Raw genomic sequence first — 21,043 nt, 5'->3', positions numbered from 1 at the left:
AAAATGATGGGCAAAGTGCTTGAGTCAAAACACATGAGGAGGCTTTAGAAATATGTAAGATCAATACCCAGACTTAGCTGAGTGCTAAAGGCTCTGAGCAGGAAGAATATGCCTCAGGTAGCAGAGAGAAAATATGAAGACAAAATGGCTGGTTTCACTAACAATGAACACAAATAAGAGCAACTCTGGGGGACAGTTATACTACGATAAATGAACAAAAGTAGAAAAAATGATTAATTAATGCCAGCAGAGCTTTGGAGAAAGGTGTCCATCTCTATGTTGACACTAGCATTATAAATTAATTCTTTATATTTTTATATAAGATAAATTCACTTTGTGTATCTATTCCATGGAAGTAATCCAAACTAAAAAGACAAGCTGTTTAAAAATGTTCATTGCATTATTCATAATGGCCAAAGACAGCCATGAAAGGAAAAGAAATCAATCCAAATGCCCTACAGTTGAGAAATGATTAAGGGAAAAAGAAGACATTAATAACAATGGAAAACTATGTGATTATTGAAAATCATATGTGGACAAAGTATAAAAAGAAAGCAGAAAATTCAAAATAGAGGTTTATAGGGATGGAAAAGAACCCAGAGTGATAAAACACCTTGATGTTCTGAGACAATGGGGTTTTCTTCTGTGAAAATATTTAAGCGTATAATAAAAATTCTTAAGTTAAAATGAAAAATAAAGACAGGAATTAAAAAAAATACGTACCAAAACTTTGGGGAAATCATTTCTTAAGCATATGTAACCGATCCGTTTCAGCATCATTACGGTGCTTATGACGACAGCAGCTATTAAAAACAGAGTAATTATTCCTCCTATTGTGGCAGATTCTGATGACTCTGTTGATGAAAAATTAAATGGCTTTATTTCAAAATAAATCCAATGAACAATTGCGGTTGGGATTAAATGCACATTGATCTGGCGGTGGAGGGGTTTATTAAGGGGGCAAAAGTTGGAAAAACTATTGTTAAATACCAAAGAATGGAAAGTAATCCAAGTATACATTTTAAAAAAAATGATAAAAATTCAGTTTTTAAAAGTAAAATTTCTTCCAGTTGATAATTATGCTCTATAACTGCACTGTCCAATATGGTAGCCACTAGCCACATGTGACCATTCAAGTGTAAATTATCAAAATTAAAAAAAAACAAAAACTTTCTGAGTCACACTAGTCAGGTCTCCAATGCTCAACAGGCACAGTTAGCATGCACGGCAGGCAGGGAGGAGTGGAAAAGGGGAGTTTGTCTGAGGAAAACAACTGCATCACTCTGAAGCTGGACTTTGGCCACGCCAGGAGCCAAGAACTTGCTTTGTCCTGTTATGCGTTCTCCTTTAGTTTCTCGTCAAAATTACTTTTGGAAAATTTCAGTTTTCTGAATGAAAATAGCTTTCTTCCGTAAGTCCAACTGGACTGAGAAGAAATCAACAGTTACATAACTAAGGCTCTCTTAAATTTCCAGAAAGACTTTTATTAATATTAATCCTATAGCCACAGCCTCAGGCAAAACAAATACAGGAGAGGGAAAAGTAAAGATGGCTCATATATTTTTAAAGTCTTTCAAAAGGTTAAAGAATGAACAGAAAGAAACTCAGTGAAGGTCTGCTCCCTCAGATGGCAGAAGATTCACAAACCCCTTTCATTCCCATCAAGAATGAATGGGTCATCTTCAAAAAATCTACAAACAATACATGCTGGAGAGGGTGTGGAGAAAAGGGAACCCTCATTTACTGTTGATGGGAATGTAAATTGGTAAGACCATTATGGAGAACACTATGGTGGTTCCTTACAAAACTAAAAACAGAGTTACCATATGATCCAGCAATCCCACTCCTGGGCATATATCCAGAGAAAACCATGATTAGAAAAGACACATGCACCCAATGTCCATTGCAGCACTATTTACAATAGCCAGGACATGGAAGCAACCTAAATGTCCATCAACAGACGAATGGATAAAGAAGATGTGGTACATACATACAATGGGATATTACTCAACCAAAAAAAAAGAACAAAATAATGCCATTTGCAGCAACATGGATGGATCTAGAGATTGTCATATTGAGTGAAGTAAGTCAGGGAGAGAAAGACAAATACCATATGCTTATATGTAGAATCTAAAAAAATGGTACAAATGAACTTATTTACAAAACAGAAACAGAGTCACAGATGTAAGAAAGAAACTCATGGTTACTGGAGGGAAGGGGGGGGGAGCAAACTGGGAGATTGGGATTGACATATACACACTACTGTATATAAAATAGATAACTAATGAGGACTTCCTGTATAGCACAGTGAACTCTACTCAATACTCTGTAATGACCTATATTGGAAAAGAATCTAAAACAGGGTGGATATGTGGATATGTATAACTGATTCACCTTGCTGTATACCTGAAACTAACACAACATTGTAAATCAACTATATTCCAATAAAAAAAAAGAAGAATGAATGAAGGCATGTCATATCTATGGCAGTTCTAGAATCAGATCTAGCCATAAAGGCACACCTTTATAATACAAAATTCTTACACATATAGAGCTTACATTCCTGAAGAGGATTCTGTGAACCAAAGTGATTTCTTTGGAGAAGCAATGATGTCATAGAATTCTGACCCATGTGTCCACCCCTCCTCCTGCCCCAGTGAGTCACTTGAACTAGAATTTTGGTTTTGGCTCTGCTTCTAGGGAATGTAAACAAGACACCACCCTATTTAAAAGAGACCTACCACCCTCTACCTGAAATTGCCCCCCTCCCTGCACCCTTTCTGCTTAATTTTTCTCCATAGTACTTACCATCACTTAACACACTATATATTTTATTTTTTAATCTTGTTTCTCTGTCTCCCAATATAAGCTCTATAAGCTCAGGAATTTTTATCTGTTTTGTTCACTGCTGTATCCCCAGTATCTAGCAAAGAATCTGGCACATAGTATACCCCTGATAAATATTTGCCAAATGGGGAACTCCTGGTGGTCCAGTGGTTGGAACTCTGCGCTTCCACTGCAGGGGGCACAGGTTCTATCTCTGGTCGGGGAACAGAGATCCCGCAAGCTGTGCATGTATGCGGCACGGCCAAAAAAAAATTTTTTTTGTCAAACGGATAAGCACAGCTTTCCCTCAGGACTTTACTGAAAAAAGCCAACCAATTAGTTTAATGTTTGACAAAGGGGAGACATTTCTCCAGCTCTCTGGACTAAATTCCCCCATATCAATACTGCCTTAAGATACCAGTGTTCACCACTGAGTCCCAGTAAGTTAACTCTGGTCCCAGGTCATCCTTCAGGAATGCCCCACCTGGTCCCTGAGTTTGGCTAGTTGAGGGTGGCTCACACGGCCAGTTTGGATAGTGAGAGGGGCCACGTTATATGAACCTACTTGGTTCCTGAAGTTTCAGACAAGAATTGGGACATGAAATATTTGGATAGTGAGGCATACCTGTACTTTAACTGTCTCATGTAATGATAAAAATAATGGAGGTTGACACTATGCAAGGTGATGTGTTCACACCAAGGAAACGTGAAGTGATGCGACAGCATGCTACTGCATGACCATTTCTTTTTTAGTGGGTGAAACAGAGAAAAGTCAGGGGAGACACTGAACCATCACAGAACAAGGATATCAACTTCCAAAGAAGCAGTGCCTTTAGTCAGGCTTGGATTCACCTAAGTGCAGGCTGAGTTTCAGCAAACCACTGTCTGTCATGTCATATTACTGAGTTTTTTATTGCTGTGATATTGTGATTTATAATAAGAAGTACATATTTGGTCTTTGTCATCAGTTCTGAAATCCTTAGAATTTCCTAAGTGATCAGAGCAAAGAAAGTGAAAGGAGCATTTTTTGTTATTCATAACAAGCCCCTCTCAACCTCACTTTACATTAAGGAGGTGATTTTTGGAAAGCCCCAGAGGATGGGCGCTGGTTGCCAGGGGAACCAACCCTGTGATTTAGAGAGTTGGAACTTTCAGCCCCACCCCTTGACCTCTGGGGAGGGGAGAAGCGGGAGGTTGAAGTAATTGCCAATGGCCAAGGATTTAATCTGTCATGTCTACATAAGCCTCCTTAAAAACCCTAAATGATGGGGTTTGGAGAACTTCCAAACCTTGCCCTATGCATCTCTTCCTTCTGGCTATTCCTGAGTTGCAACCTTTTATAATAAACAGGAATCTAGTAAGTAACTGTTTTCCTGAGTTCTGTGAGCCATTCTAGCAAATTATCAAAGCCAAGGAGAGGATTGTGGGAATCTCCAATTGATAGCTCGTTGGTCAGAGTTCACGTGACAACGTGAACCTGCAACTGGGTTTAAGTGGGGGGGGGGCAGTCTTGTGGGACTGAGCCCTTAACTTGTGGGATCTGACGCTTTCTCCAAGCAGATGGTGTTAGAATTGAGTTAAATTGTATGACAATGAGCTAATGTGGAAGAAGTGTTTGGTGTGGGAAACCCCCCCCCCCCACAGATTTGTAGTATAGAAGTATTCTGCTGAGCAGAGGAGAAATAATTTCTTCATTCAATTGGTTTCACAGTTCTGTTTGTTTATAAGATCATGGTATAGTAATAATAATAATAATAATAATAATATCTGGCCTTTGTCCCTGGTTCCTGGCACAGAATTTCAAAAACCCTTGGAATTTCCTCAGTGATAGGAGTGCCTTTTGGGCACTATATCTGAGTTTATGTTAATGAGCTGAACTTCTGGAAATTCTGGTCCCACCCCTGACCTCTAGGGAGGGGAGAGGGGCTGGAGATTGAGTTAATCACCAATGGCCGATGATTTAATTAACCATGCCTACGTAATGAACCCAATAAAAACTCTGGACAGTGAGGCTTGGGGAAATTCTGGTTGGGGAACATATCAAAGTATAGGGAGGGTGGTGTATCCCGACTCTGCAAGAACAGAAGCTCCTGCACTTGCAACCTTCCAGACTATGTACCTCTTCATCTGGCTGCTCATTTGTATTTTCTATAATAAAATGGTAAGAGTAAGCATAGTGTTTTCCTGAGTTCTATGAGTCATTCTAGCGAATTATTAAATCTGGGAACCTCTGAATTTGTAGCCAGGTTGGACAGAAGTGTGGGTAGCCTGGGGACTTAGGACTTGTATGGCAAGTTGTAGGACTTGTAGGACTTGCTGGCATCTGTAGTGAAGGCAGTCTTGTGGGACTGAGCCCCTTAACCTGTGGGGCATGCGCTAACTCCCTGTAGTATCAGAAATGAATCGAACCTCTGGACACTTGGTTGATGTTGAGAATTGGTGTTAGAACACAGATATGTTAATTTGTTTGGGGTTTACATTTTTGTAGGCATGAAGAATCTGTATGCAGTTTTAGGTTTGCCCATATTTAACTGACATTATATAAATTATTTAAGCTAAAGTCATGAAATAAAATTGGCCTGTGTATCATTCCTTTAAAATTAGCCTGTGTATCATTTGATTCTGAGGAATACTGGAGAACAAAATCACACTGCCTGGAGTTATAGCAAACACCAGGCACCTTGATGTGCCAGGCACTGGTTAGTGAAACTCACTTCATACACAAGTAAGCCATAGCACTTACAGTCACTTCCTTATAAATCTCATCTTATTTTATTTTTACTCTGGTAGATCAGAGCATTAAAGAAACTCTCACTGGGGTTGGGAAATTCAGAAAGGCTTCTTTGCGGGGGAGTTTTTCACTTTTGGCAAAACAGTTGGAGACCTAGTGACTTCCCGAGAAAATAATCAGCAGTGGATGTTCCTAAGGCTGAAGGATCGTTCTCCCTGTAAATTCCTCCATTCGAAGGAAGGTTCGGGGAGCATGCTGTGTACTGTTCTGATGCCTTGGCCACAGAAGGGCTTTCAGCATTCAGCAGTGACTATCTCATCCACAAGTTTCTCTTTCATCTATGAGCTACAGCCAACCTTCCTGAGAGCCAGGCCACATATATGAACCTTACCACATCCATCATTCTACCCTTTGATACCTCTGCAGGCAGTTGTTTCAGCAACCCAGCCTCCTCCAGCACTTGGCTTGAATAATGGCCGGGCTAAGGGCACACAGAACTGAACTTGATCCTGACTCCCTGAAATAAAAAGCATTTCCACTTCAGGAGGATTTCTGATGTTAAAAAGGAAGATACCTGATTGTCCCCATGGTATGGCAACATAAAAGTGACTCCACCACACGGTAGAGACTGACTGACAGAAAACATCTCTGTGATGTGCCTGTGTTGGAAGAAATGCCTTTAGTGCTCCACGACTTTCAGATTCTTTTCTTGAAACAGGTTTTCCCTCAGAGTAAAAGCAAAACATGAATTTTCAAAAACTGTCATACCTGATTCCCATCCAGGTTGAAAGAGGGTACATTTTAAGGGAGATCTATTTATTTTTCTCGGATCTTTAGGCTCAAAATAAACAGATACACAGTAGTTTGTTTTTGGAATTAACTTGTTGATGACATAACTGAAATTTTCAGTGATGTTTCCATTTGTTTTGGGTTTATGCTGTAAAAATAAACAAAAAAATCAGTAAGACTTTAAGTGAGAATTTCATTTAGAGGCAAGCCTTAAGAGAGTCTTTGGAGATTTGTCTTCAAATCTTAAACAGGGATAGAAATATCACAGGCTTGGCAAGAAAAAGTATTTTATAAGTTACTTGGGGCAAGCAATTTATCACAAAACTACATGTACGCGTATACACCCACATACATGCACACACACACACACATGCCCACATACATTTTTAAACCATGAAATCTAGTCTAACAACTTCCTTTTACAAATGAGGAGGAAAAAGTCACAACGAGGAGTAAAGGTCTCCATGATGTCATGTTTGCAGTAAGATAATCTCGCAAAAATAAGAAAATAAGATTATCCTATTTCATTAATGATATGTGTCTATACTTCAGAAACTGCTTTTATACACATTAACTCATTTGATTACCAAAAGAGTCTGCAAAGCAGGCATTCTTCCCATTCTCCAGGTGAGGAAACTGCAGCTCAGAATGGTTAAGTAACCTCCTCAAGGCCACACAGCTTATCTGTGGCAGAACTGAGGCTGATGTCTAGTTTCCCTGTCTTCTCCCTAAAAACACTTTGCCTCTTCTTCGCCAGCTACTTCTGTTCCATTTTGGAATTAAAGAGATGATCTGAAGGTTCTTTCCTGAAGAATAACTTTTGTATAATGTTTTATAGTTTTCAAAGTACATCCTTATCAGTAGTTTTATACATGAGGATTTCCACCAGCTCAAACACAGCCTTCTATAATAATATTTTTCTGCAAGTTTATATTTGAAAGGAGGAGGAATTATTTTTTAACATCCCGCCCCCGTAGCAAACTAAAAGCTCATGCCTGGAAAACAAGCAATGAGGAAGAAGAGGGCCAGAAACCAGAGGAAGTGTCATGGTGAGAGGGCTGTCCTCGAAGGGAAACTGCAAACCGACAGTGGAGAGTCAGAACGTCTGGGTTGCATACCTGGCATTAGTCACTGTGGTCATCGTGTGATCTTAAGTCGGCAATGCTTGCTGCCTGTTTCACCGGAAGCTCCCTCCCACTGTGACTCGGATGCGTAGTCCCTGCTCCGAGCCTAAGGCCAACCCCGTCTCGTGCTCACGAGATTCCGTCCACTCTCATCTCCTCCCCCAGACATTGCTCCCTGCCCTGCACCCCCCGGAACATTCCTTCTGCACACGAACATGCTGTCATTTCTTCCATCTTAAAAAGTCCCTCCCTCGACCTCACTTTTCCCTCCCGCTACCACAGCATCTCTCTACTTCCCTTTATACAGAAACTACGGAGACCTCTTTCCTGAAGTCAGACCACACTGAAGCCTAGACCCTTCAGTTTTAATTGTTCAAATCATTACAGATTTTTTTTTTTTTTTTTTGGCAATGTATTCATTGCCAACTCAGGACTGTTTTGACCACTTACCTTCTTAACGATCCCCCCTGATTGTTCTTCAATTAATGCTAGGTAAAACTGTAATTCTTCCTCATTTAGCATCTTGGGAGCGACAGACTGAAATTTCACATTCACACTGACGTGGTCTGTAAAACCAATAATCTCAAACTCTGGTGGGTCCAAAGGCAGTGCTTAGAAAACAAAACAAAGCCCAAGGTCAGTCAATAAATAGCATAACCGTAATGATACCATTGTCATGATACAATCATACCTCTTTACAACTGTCTTTTAATTCCCCGTGGCCCTCGTTGAGGTGTGGGTTATATATTTTTTTTATTGGTGAAAAACTGAGAACAATAAAAGTGAAGTGATTTGTTTACTATTACCACAAGAAATGGAAGACAGATTTTGGGATGAAAGTCAGTATTTCCCCAATTTTCAGGTTGTATTCTAAACACAAGAGTGAAAATGACTTCTTCTCATACAATAATAATAATAATAATAATAATAATAATAATAATAATAATACATAAACATTGCAGAAATATCAGAAAATACAGACAGGATTGTCCCTGAATGTGGTTAATCCTCTTTTGTCCGTGCCGTACGTGTGTAAATATATCTACACATATAAAAACTGAACTAGTGTACACACACACATACACACACACACATCTAAACTAAAATTAAGTCATTCTTACACTGTTTTGCATGGTATATGTTTTCACTTAATTTATTTCATAAACATATTAATGCATGTTTATCTACATCATGAGCTGGCAAACCATGGCCCGTGGGTTAGATTTTGCACAGCCTGCAAATTTGGAATGGTTGTTATTTTTGAAAGAGTTGTGAACAAATGAAGGATCTGTGACAGAGACCATACATGGCCCACAAAGTCCAAAGTGTTTCTTCTCTGGCCCTTTACAGAAAGTCACTGACCCTGATTCTTCATCATAAATTTTCACAGCTAATTCTATTCCACTAAGCGGCTGTCCCATGATTTAACTGATTCACTCTTTTGAACATTTAGATTGGCTCTAAGTTTTCTGAATAGAATCTATACATTAATGAGTATTCTTAGAGCTCAATCTTTGCATTTGGCTGTAATCATTTCTTTAGGACAAATTATTAATGGAATTCTGGATTAGAGAAGGCACATGTTAAACTTTTCAATACATACTGCCAAATACCTTCAGAAAGGCTGTGTCAAAGCACGCTCCCTGCATTTCCTCTAAATCTGGGTATTTACATATTTTTAATATTTACCATTTTGAGCCTTGAAAAATGATATCTCATTACTATTTTAATATACATTCTTTAATGGTCTGAGTAACGTGTTCTATAAGTTGGGTTATTTCTTTTCTCTGTGGACACAAACACAAACAGGCAATTCCACAATTCCAGAGAAGCTCATCAGTATCTAAGTTTGCTACAGCAGGATTCAGCTGTCATCTGAATACGTGCTTTGCTAAGCATATATGTGCGAGTATACACCTACACAGCCTTTAACAGGGCCCTGAAGCCGAATCTTTCTCTTGGAAACAGGCTGCAGATCAGGACACTGAAGAAGTGATGGGGTCTGGCTGAGAGCCACTGCCAGCTGCTCTGTAGCTGTTAACACAAGTGCCAAAGGGAGCTGACTTCTGTTGTAGGGAAAGAAAGAGAGGGCAGACCCGCTCTTGGGATCCAGTCTTCTCTGAGTCTGGGCCCCGCGTGTGCACACATCTGGGTGTTCACACGTGCAAGAGCTATTGGGCTCTGATCTGGGGCAGGGGCTGAAGTATTAAGGAAAACATTGGCCCAAGAAGTTGTGACAGCTCTTACAGGCCATCTGAACTCCGTTCCCCACTTCCTGTCGGGTTGTGAAACAAAGCAAAAAGTAGAAGCTTCTATACACCAGAAACGAACACAACATTGCAAGTCAACTATACTTCAATAAAAAATAAATTCAAAGGAAAAACAGCAGCTACTACTGCCTGAATGCCTGTCTCGTACAGGCATGGATGCAAAGGACAGGTTAGCATTCCACTTTTGGGAGAAGAAAACGGAGGCTCAGAGAAGAAAAGTCACCACTCCACGGTTACAGAGTTGGAAGTAGCAGGGCCAGGAGGTGAATCTTAGCCCTGCGTCTAAAACACCTTGGTAGAACTTCCTACTTCATGGCAAAGCACATACGATGATCTTGAAGATGATGATGGTGAAGATAATAAACAAGATCGACTCACTGTCCATTGCCAGGAAGAAAGAGCCCATGCAACTGACCAGAGCTGCGTTCCCTCTGAATCCAACCACTTTGGGGATGTACATCTCTGTCATGTTTACCCACACATCTGTTAGGTCACAGAATGATCTTGTGATATTTGTACAGTCCCCAACGATCTTCATATCTTCTTGTTTACTTTGAAAGGCAAAGAAATGGTAAAAGAAAACTTCAGCATTTATGTGACGAGAATCCATTAACTGCAAGCCCCACTTCCACATTCCTGTCTAGCTCTGCTCAAATGTCCCTGTGTTGTCATCTGCCCTCACCACCTTATTTCAAATGCAACACCTTACCCCGTGCCCCCCACCCCTCTCTCTTGATCCCTCTTTCCTGTCTCTATTTTTCTTCATACCATTTGCCACCGCCTGCCCCATTATATCTTTGTTTACTGATATCTCTGCCTACTTTCAGAATGTCTGCTCCAAGAGAGCAGGGATTTGGGTTCATGGTTTGACCCCTGGCATGTAGTAGGTGCTCAGGAAATATTTGCTGTATGAATGAACGAGCAAATGTTGGGCGTTCATGGCAGAGGCCCCAGATCTCCCTGCCCCTACAGGACAATCATGAATGCGCCTTGCTGAGACCCCCTCTCTCTCTGGCTGAGGACCACATGGTCCAGTCCTAAGTCAGCCTGTGCTATATGGGGACAACACAGACATCTTCTCTCTTAAGCTTCAAAAAGGTAGGTGGGTGATACATGTGACTGCCTAACGCAGGGAGAAACTTAACGACTTTAGCAGGTACCAAAGCGAAACCCACAAGAGGCCCTCCAGTGGGTCAGTCAGCAGCAGCAAGAGCTATAAGCCAAATAAACAGCCAACAAAAGGACACCCCGAAGGGCTACTGGATCAAAGTAATGGCTTAGGAGGGTGATTGTTAGACGTGGGAAGAAGAGAGCCAAAGAGGGCTCCGTCCACTAGGTCACGAGTCCCTCAGCAACCCCTAAGTAGGAAGATTTGCACAGAGAGGCTGCACTCTGCGTTGGTTAGTGACCAAGCCAGACTTTGGACCTGGGCCTGTCTTAGTCTGGGCCAGGCAGCTTTCTGATGTGCCACATGCCTCCCTGAGTAAAGGAAAGTAAACACAACCCATCAATATGGTCACCAGATCTTTGGACTTCTGTCCTCAGAAAATGCAGCACTTTTCAATACCCAGACTTACTGAATTAGAGAAATAATTGTGAAAAACAGACACAATAATTATTTTGCTTCTGAGGCTTTGACATGTAGAAATTAGCTTTGGTTCTAAATGCAAGCTTTGTCAAAAATAACTTTGGGTTATTAAAGTATTCAGTGTAATTAAAAATGGATGAGTCTTTTGTCTTTAGACTTCTAAAGCTCTGATTAAAAAACCGAAATTGAGAAGAGGCGAGAGAGGGGGAGAGAGAGAAAAGCTCTATCACAAGTAAGATCACCTCTTCCCCACTCCCCACATTATAGAAAGATAATATATTTAGCAAGAGAAAAATGAAATGTCAAACCAACCTCATGATGGTGTACCATAATGTATAGTGAGTTGGTACAACTGAATGGTTTTTAAATTCCCATGATAAGATTGACTGCAAATTTCGTAATGTCATCTTTAAAGTGCAAGATTCATCTGAAAAATCTAAAGGGAACAAGAGGAAAAAAAAGAAAGAAAGAGTGAAACCTGGAGCCCAGCGTTGTATCTTGGCCACTGTTCAAACTGTCCCTTGGGATCTGGAGCCCGACACTTCTAGCAGAGAAGCCCTCCCAAGAGCCCTGGGATCTTGGAAACACAGAAGGAACTGCTTTTGCTGGACACGAGAAATGAGCTAACACAATTAACAGATGAGTAACACATTGCAGGGTGGACAAGCTTAGGAAACAGGAACTCAGCACTGTGTAAACAGAATTTGGGCTCACCCAATTATCACCGACTCTCAGCGGCTGTTTGGATCAAAACAATCTATGTCATCCTGGGCCACCCATCCTCTCAAGTCAACCCTCGACCCCTCCTCCAGTCCCCCTAAGTAGCTTGGCCCACGGCAAGCTTTCCCTCCTCTGAATTCCCCACTGTGCTTATTCCCTATCATAGAGAGGAGAGGGAGAATGTGTGTCCAGATTGAATCTTCCATTTCATCCCCAAGCCTATGCTGAAGTATTGATAGGTGCTATTAACAAACCCATTTTACAGACTGTGAAATTGAGACGTTGAATTATGTAATGTTAGGTAGCTGGGAAGTGGCAGCAGCAAAGCAGACTTCACAGCTGCATTTGCCAAACCCTGCCTTATATGGTTAAAGTTTCAAAAAGCATCTAAGTTTCCTATGGTTAGGACCTGGGCCTTTGCTTTTTGGTTGCCAAATCTTCATTCCCCCAGTGGTCATCACAAGGCTGGATACATATTTAATGCATAGTGATGTTTTGTGGACAGGTTTATATATAGGTAAGAAATTTAGTTTAAAAAATGTGTTTTCCTTTATCTGGTACCAGGTACCAGGTAGCAGGTGGAAGAATGCAAATTAATGGGAAATTATTTCTGGATGATTTTTTGTTTGGTACAGTCTGTGTCTCCTCATTCTTCTACTAGTGAGAATATTAAGAGGTGAATATTCTTTTAAGGGGTTTAAAGATTAACTCTAGTGTTAATTTCTTATAATAGTTTTATGAGACAAATGTGAAAACCGGTATTGGCTAAATTCTCCTTTAACAGGGAAAGTATTTGAGGAAAAAGATTCAAACAAAATGGCGACAGATCTGGGATCAGGAATCAAATTTCCCACACTTTTGACTTCTAAATGGTCACTCCAACACTCTTGACCCTTACACAAAGTTTTGTCAAGCCAAGAAAAATCTCTTACCAGGCAAAACGTACGAAATACCAAACATGAGGCTGATGTGCACTGGGAAGAAGAAAAACATGTTAGACAAGCAACAACACTTTCACCAGGTTCAATTTACGATTGCTGCTCTGAGTCTGGGATTCTTCTTCACAGATGTATTTATATTGGATTGAGACTTTTCTTACGCTAAAGAAAAAAGCTCAAGTAAATGGTTCTTAGAGAGCTGACTTTGGTATAAGCAGCGCATTGTCTAAGGATGTTTTGTCCTGACTGGATCCAAAATAAGATGTTTGGGAGCTGATACTAGTCATGAGGGTTGGCTGGTTGAGGGACTGTCCTGAGAAGCAGTCATCTGTTTGGAACAATTCTCAGAATATGAATAAGCATGTTGCTAATTTAAAAACTTCCAAGGTAAAGATATTTACCAGGGTTGGTGGAAGAAGAAAGGTCTTGGTGATGGGAAGTGGGGATTCTCATTTGTTTCCTGGATGTCACCACGACTTGGCGAGTCGGGTGGCGGGTTAGGGGCATATTTAGTAGGTGGGGGACCAAGGCTGTCATATACTCTCCAATGCATGGCACTTGTCGGGGGGAGAAGTGTCCCACTCATGGATACCTTACTGATAAACTATGGAACAGATGACACAGCGATACTGAAATAGAATCAAAAGAATGGTAAAGAAAAGGCACAAATGAATAGGACTATAGAAAAAGAAATCAATAATAAATGAAGTGTGGAAACCAAAGTTCAGGGATGACTGTTTGGTTTTGTGATGAGGAGGGAGATAAGGCGTCTGGCCTCTTTCCAAATGTAGGAGTAGAGTGATAAACTCCACCCTGGATTAGAATGAAGGTATTCAGGGAAATTACTCTTCAAATTACAGTGAGGCTAACCCCGTTCATTATTGAGCCTTAAGTCAATTATTATTTGTTTGTTTTCCTAAGACAACAGTAGGGCAGAAACCCATTGTGAATCAAACCATTAATGTTTGTTTCCTATCTACGTTCCAGTTGGCTCTTGACATTGGGCAGTTGATACTGGATCCTCAAGGCAGGGAAATCAATTGGGTACTCCCTAACAGGGTCCCTGGCAAAGGACCCTGAGAAAAGTGTTACTATGAGAAAAAGGACCCTGAGAAAAGTGTTACTATGAGAAAAGTAACACTTACCCATGGGATACAAATTAAGTGGTCCAACCGCTGAGACATTCTGGCTCAAAAGCATCTTTGTTATTTTATATGTCCTTTCTTTACTTTCACATCTGAAAAGCAATCAATATTAGGTGATCAAAATTCTGAAGTGTCTAATTAAACTGCAAAGATAACGGGCAAAGACAAGACAATGAAAGATCAGCAGGAAATTCCTGATTCCATGTTTCCTCTGCCCTTCTGGGAGCTGGACCATTTACCCCATTTACACGAGCAGCTTTACCTCAGCTTCTGGGACCAATTCCCTTCCTAGGCAGGGAGAAATTTTAAATTCAACTTTTGAACAGATAACACAGTCATTTGGTTCCAAACTTTTAAACACACAAAAAAGTAAATAGTGAAAAGTCTTGCTTCCTTCAGAAAACGATTTTTATTTGTTTTTTTTTTGGTGAGTCCTTCAGAATATCTTCATGCATAAGCAAAAACAAATATGTACTCTTATCCCCCCACCCCTTTGTTTTACACAGAGATAGCATATACATTCCCTGTCCAATTCCTGCTTTTTCTACTTAAAAATATATTTGGGAGATCTTTCTACATCAGCACCAAAGAGAATTTCCTTGTTTTTTTAAATTGTTGCACAGTCTACTCTATGGACGTACCATGATTTATATAATCAGTCCCCACGACGAACATTTGAGTGGCTCCCAACTGTTTCTGCAATGGATAATCTTGGAAATGCCTTATTCTGCACATGTCACGTCTAAGTGTGAGAAAGCTTCCCAGAAGTAGGATTGCTAGGCCAAAGCGTGTATCAGTCAGGGTCCCAGCAGGAAATAGCACATTCAAGTTAGGATAATTTGAGGAAGATTTTAATCAAGGGACTATTTACAAATTACAAATAGCCAGATGCAGGCCAACCATAAGGAAGAGTGTAGTATCTGAAACTAACACCAGCAGGGGTTCTTATCATCCTGGGCTTGAGGTGCAGAGGGAAGATATCAACACTGGAATTTGGAAGGAGAGAATCCTGTGTGAGGAGCTAGGATGTAAGCCGACCCTAAGTGACTGTGCAGCGAGGGGGGCTGAGGGATAAACATTCCTCATTGTCTTCTCTTACTTGGGGCTCCCCATTGGCTGAACCCAATCAGAAGTCACAGGACAAGGCTGTGGGCAGCTGTACCCATACAAGACAGGATCCCAGGGCACAGTAAAGGGTGGGGAAGGTGGAGGCTGGGTTTGCAGGGGCAGACAGAAGAGACCTGGCACAGAGGGGCCATTTGTAATTTTTCTTGTTTTTTTTTGGCCGCACGGTGTGTGGCTTGTGGGATCTTAGTTCCCCGACCAGGAATCGAACCTGTGCCCTCTGCAATGAAAGCACGGAGTCCTAACCACTGGACCACCGGGGAAGTCCCTGCATTTGTAATTTTGATAGAAACAGTCACACTCTCGCCGCTTGTGGCTGTACCAACGTACACAACTGCCTGCGACGTGTGACAATTTCTGCTTCCCCACAAAGGAAGAGCTTGTGGGGATGGATAATAATTATGATCATGATAACCATCAAGCTCTTGGATTTCTAAAAATCAAATTCATAAATGCAAAGTTGTCTTCGGACTAATATTCATTTTGTATTTCTCTTATTCCGGGTAAGACTGAGCATGTTTTCATATACGGAAGAGCTATTTCCTTTCTTGGTAACTGTCTGTATCTTTGTCCATTTTTCTGTTGAGTTGTTGCTTTTTTTTCTTATTGGTTTGAAGGAGCTTTTTAAGTATGAGGGAAACTGGCCCTTTGTGATATGAATCACGTCTTTTTTTATTTTTCTCTGCCGTTGTCACTTGTCCTTTGATTTGCCAGTGCTATTTGTGTTTTTTAAACCATGCAGAAACTTCTGGGTTCTATGCTTTCAGATTTAAAGGTATTTTCTTTCTTAGCACTTGCATTCTGAGTTACAGAGTCTTCCTCCAAGGTGAGAAAGGAATTCTTCAAACATTTTAAGGAACCCCCAATCGGTCTCATTCCTTCTCTCCCTCGGAGCTTTTGTCTCCCTCCATCCAAGCAACTGGGTATTCTTCTGTCCCGCAGAACACTGAGGCAGCATCAAGCCCCGAGTCAAAATGAAAATGCGAGCATGCCTTGAAGTAGCAAACTCAAGAAGCAAACCAGACTCAGGAAGGTAGCAAGGAGGAAGAGAGGGTCCCCCCAGGCACACAGCCAGCCCAAGGGGCACTCTCTCATGCACAGGGATACTCAGGGCCAGTGCCACTCCCCACAGGTGCACACATGCACTTGCACCTGAAGGACGCTGGGAACCCTCTCCTGCTAGCCACCCAACACATCAGCCTGGGATGGGCTCTGGGAAAATCAAACCCTGAGTCTCCCCTTTCCAAGGATCTGCTATCCCAATCCACAGCGTGCTGGTGACGCTGAAATGTCTTTAAACCTCTGCTCCTGGCCACGCTATGTACCTGAATCAAGGCTGACCTAGAAACTTAACCCGCGATGGACCAGCTAGCCACTCCCTGGGTGAGGCGGGCCGGGGACAGCTTCCAGTCTGCCCGGCCTACCCTCCCTGTACGCACGCCAGATGGGCATCAGTGCAACATGGGAGTCTCCCACGATGCAACCCAGCTGCTGCCCCCATGAAAAGAGTGTCAACGGTCAAGGGGTGTAGAGAGAGAGGCCAGGCAGGGTCCCCATCCTGCAGAGAAGGGGCGAGTAAGACCCAAGTGTGAACTGAGACTCCAAGCCTGCCGTGTGTTCCATTGTCCCACCAGATTTCACTAACAAAACACAACTTCAAAGATAAAACGATTAAGAATTTCAAGACAACCACAGGAGAGCAATAAACCAAGTGTGGGACTCTTCTACATGCAGGGTCCCTGGGGACTGAAGCCGGCCCTGGCTGCAGAGATGAGAGTAACGAGCGCTTCAGGAAGCCTGATCTGTTTGGAGTCGGGGAGAGTCTTAAGGAGCTTCATGAACAAATCCAGGCAGGATGCCAAGATGGGAAATTAGATTTTCCAAGCAAGCAAGAATCTAGTACCAGAAACCTAACTAGAAGTGGAGTATGAGTCACCAGGAACAAAGAGAGGGAGGAGGCGTCCCCTGGCCCAGAGCAGGAGAGCGGGGCTTCTCATTGTGTAGTTGTGTGTGTGTACTTCTCAGCTGCTGAACAGAGGGAAGGTTTTGCAGATGCAGAACAAAGGCAAAGATGTGCTACCATCAGAACAAAACAGAGGGACCAGAGGCCACAGGACAGATGACCAGGTAACAAGGGAGTCACACCCAAAGTGGCATTCTACAACCTTGGTGCGCCCAGCACCTAGGGAACGTCCACAATCATGCAGGCCCTCTGCTGAGGAGTAACGATGGGAGATGACATCACATCTCACAAAGATGTCTCTGTGGATGTTCTGAATGGATACAATATTATGGGATAAATTGAGGTGCCTGGATAGCTCATGGGTGGTAGATGGCAATTTTGACTTGGAATCTTTTGGATTTCTCTAGAAAACCCTGGGTGAGACCTGATAGCGTGATAGTCAAGAGGACTTTTTAATGTGTTTTTAGCTTGAATTCAAGTCTGCTATTTTGTGTGCTATGAAATGCCAATTGTAATTCGGTGATTCTTCATTTGGATTAAATGCTCTTACATTTGCATTTAGATCTGGCTTTTGCACAATGTAAAGGAGAATGGTAAAATTCATGTTAGTAATTAAATTTATATTTTTTTACTTAGAATGACCTTCAATAGAAAAAAAAAAAAAGGGCAAGTTGAGAGACACCATGGGAGAAAAGAAAAAGCTTTATATTTTAGTACCTTTGGTGGTACTTTTTCCTACTTTTTAATCCAATGGGGCCCTGCATTTTAATTTTGCTCTGGGCCTTGCAAATTCTGCCACCAACCCAGCCTGTAGTTCACTGCTGCCTGACAAGAAACCAAAGCCTTAGGTTGAATTCAAGGCTGCCACCAGCCTTTCCAGTGTTCCCACTACTGTCCCACACATCACATCCTGCTCTGACACTCCCATCACCACCCACCCTGCCCCCTCCCCGACTCCCCACCCAGCAATCCTTGCCATTGATACCCAAACAAAAAACTTTCCATTTTTAAGGCCCAGCTCAAGGAGATGCAACCTGGGCAAAGTGATTCTTCTCTGAATTTCAACTCCTCCTAAACAGACAGACAGACAGACAGACAGCCCTCATGGAACTTGCTGCCCCCTATTCTCCTGGTAGAGAGCAGAATGCTGTCTTTTCTCCTACCCAGCACAGCCTGACACCTGGCGCATCTTTGCTAATCAATGAATGAATGGATTCAGAAAGACTCTACAAATAAAACTACATACTTTTTCTCTTGGAAATTAAAAAAAAAAAATACAAAAAAAAGCACAAAGAAGAAAGTACCAATCATCTTTATTTTTACCACCAAGCACCAACCATTGTTTACATCTTGGCATATTTGTTTCTAGTTTATGTCTTGTTTTGGTAAAAATACTTCTACGCACTCGTTAAAAAAATTAAAAATAATGTATAAAAGTAAAATCCCAGCATCCTGATATTTCCATCATTAACATGAGGCGAACAGAATCCCAGAGATCTTTCTATGCATAGACACACACAACACACACACAAACACACTCACACAGATGTTTCTGTCTAAATTTATTTTACTTGGAAAAAAACTGAAGCAAAGCCTGAAGAAACTGTTGACACAAATTATTTCCGTAAGAAAGAATAGCTGCCTAAAATATCCCTCTAAAGTTAAAGAAAATTACAAAAGACATTAGGAAGTTGGAATATGATCTGTTCACAGCAGTCTAACTCTTCGACCCTGTTTACTGATCCATGCTTTCAAAGACGAGAACTAGGACTTCCTTGGTGGTGCAGTGGTTGGGAATCAAGCCATTTCCTGCGACAAAGAGTCAAACCTTATCACTGATGCGCACATTACTAGGAAATGTTTTCTTTAGAGCACATTTTGCTATGGCCTCGCTTCCACCCCTTTTGTCTCCAAGCCAGAACCGTAGGGGTAAGGATACTTTGAAACCTGTTCAAGATGCAGAACAAGTGACGGACGGCCTGTTGGTCTCAGCCGCCGGGGTCAGTTAGTGTGACACCTGGGGGAGGGGGGACTCCAGGCCTCTCGCTCGCTGCGCCTGCCTCTGCACCTCCCATCTCGTTCCGCTCAGTTTCTAAGACTTTTTGCCAAACAAAAGCAAGGAGATCAAACAAACATTAAAAGAGAGAGAGAGACGGACAGACAGACGGGACATCTAGAGTTTCTCAAAGCCATCGCTAGCCACACAAGTGGGTTGATGGATCCAATTAACTGGGTTTAACTGGTTTCTTTGGTCAGGGTTGAAACGCGAGCGTCGACTCGCACCCCGTTCCTCATTCCTTCCCGACCCTGGAGGGGGACCCACTCCTGTCCCCGCGACGCTGTCCCATCGCCCCGTCCTCCCTCCAGCTTCCAAGCGATGGGTCTGAAAGGACATCGGACACTCCAGCTCCGGTTGCCCTTCCGTGACCCTCTCCCGCCCGGGAACAAAGGATGGCTAAACTCAAGTTTGCTCTCTTGGAGGGCGGGCGGAAAACCCCGGACCGGAGACCCGAGCCGGTAACCCAGTTTTGCAAAGCGTTGTGGATCGTGAGGAGTTTTGACTTTTGAACTTGACAGTGGCTCTCATCTCGCAGCGACCCGCGCCCTCGGTGTGGCAGGTGGCGGAGCCGCAGGGCTGGGCGCGTGAAGACGGCTCCCAGGAGGGGCGATGAGCGCGGGACGGCCGGCCAGGGCCGAGGGCAGCGCGGCCGCGGGGGACAGTCAGCGGACGCACTCCAGCGACCCGCCGGGCCGCGGGGGGCGTGGGCGGGGGGCGGCCCCCGGGAGAAGGGCGGCGGCAAACCCCCCTCCCGGCCCGGAGCGCCGGCGGGAGCCCGTGGAGTCCGGTGCGGGGCGGGGGAGAGACAGGAACCTGGAGAGGGATTCCGGGAAGCGGCTGCGGGGAGGCGGCGTTCGCCCGGTCCCCGCCCCCTGTCCCCGCCACCCCAGTAGTCCCGCGTTACCTCGGCCGCTTGGCCTTGCCGTTGTCCTCGGGGTGCCAGCCTCGGGCGCACCCGCCGCAGCCGGGCTCCGCCGCCACCCCTCTGCACCCCTGGTCGGCGCTCGCGACCAGGATGCGCGCGGCTGGCGGCCCCTTCGGCAGTGACGACCGTCGTGGGGCAAAGGCGAGAAGAGTGGCGGGGTGGTGGCCCTCACCATCCGCTCCGAGGGTGCCCCGGTTCGGTCCTCGGGGTCTCCTCCCCGAGAGGTGGAGCAAGTCTTCAGTGCGGGTGCGCGCGCCGAGCGCCGGCCCCCAGCGGAGAGCTCGGGCCCGGGCGGGGCGGGGACACCAGGTCTTGTAATTTACCCAGATTTATTAAAACAGCGCCTCCCGCCGCCACCCCTCCTCCATGTAAGCTCCACTGGGGAAGAGAGAAAGGATTTTGGCTGTTGTGTTTACAGCAGTATCCTCAGGGGCTGGAACAGTGCCAGTCACTTAGAACAATGCCTAGCACATTTAATCCACCCAATAAAAATGTGTTGAATGAATGAATGAACGAAAGACCGAACGGGCTCTCTCCTGCACTCCCCGCCTTTACTAGTTCCACAAACTGCTCAGATCATAATTCTCCAATCAATAAAACAGGGATAAAAATAACTATCATTGAGTTGTAAAGGCTTGGTATCGTTGCAGGCTCAAGCAGAACTTTGTAATTATGGTAAATATTGGCTCCCTCCCCCTTCTCTGTGGCTCTTTCCTCTGTGCTCCTGATTGCCCAGTCCTCCACTGATTAACGTCTTTGGGGGTAGGTAGAGAGGAAAGACAGTCCCTCATTATTTTGTTTACCTATCATTTATATCCCATCAATTTCCAAAATAGAACA

The 21,043-nt window shown here is 43.3% G+C and overlaps 1 protein-coding gene across 2 annotated transcripts in view; it reads right to left on the bottom strand.

The window, feature by feature from the left end:
* LOC309659412 (interferon alpha/beta receptor 2-like) overlaps nt 1-20,318 on the bottom strand; it is a 49,023-nt gene extending 28,705 nt beyond the window's left edge. The window contains exons 1-8 of one of the 2 annotated variants that reach the window (XM_082459121.1): nt 20,183-20,318; nt 14,132-14,223; nt 12,981-13,022; nt 11,641-11,764; nt 10,119-10,291; nt 7,921-8,081; nt 6,326-6,494; nt 724-854 (exon numbers count right to left, since the gene is read on the bottom strand). In XM_082459121.1, the coding sequence (XP_082315247.1) occupies nt 724-854; nt 6,326-6,494; nt 7,921-8,081; nt 10,119-10,291; nt 11,641-11,764; nt 12,981-13,022; nt 14,132-14,186 (855 nt within the window). In that variant the 5' untranslated portion in view covers nt 14,187-14,223; nt 20,183-20,318. The remainder of the gene's footprint in view (nt 1-723; nt 855-6,325; nt 6,495-7,920; nt 8,082-10,118; nt 10,292-11,640; nt 11,765-12,980; nt 13,023-14,131; nt 14,224-20,182) is intronic. The other variant, XM_082459124.1, reaches the window with a different exon arrangement.
* Between the last annotated feature and the right edge of the window lie 725 nt (nt 20,319-21,043).

The sequence above is a fragment of the Balaenoptera physalus genome, assembly GCF_965194825.1.
Source record: "Balaenoptera physalus genome assembly, chromosome: 4".
Classification (NCBI taxonomy): Eukaryota; Metazoa; Chordata; class Mammalia; order Artiodactyla; family Balaenopteridae; genus Balaenoptera; species Balaenoptera physalus.
Note: the sequence above shows the minus strand (reverse complement) of the source record. Positions and strands in the feature narration are given on the sequence as shown.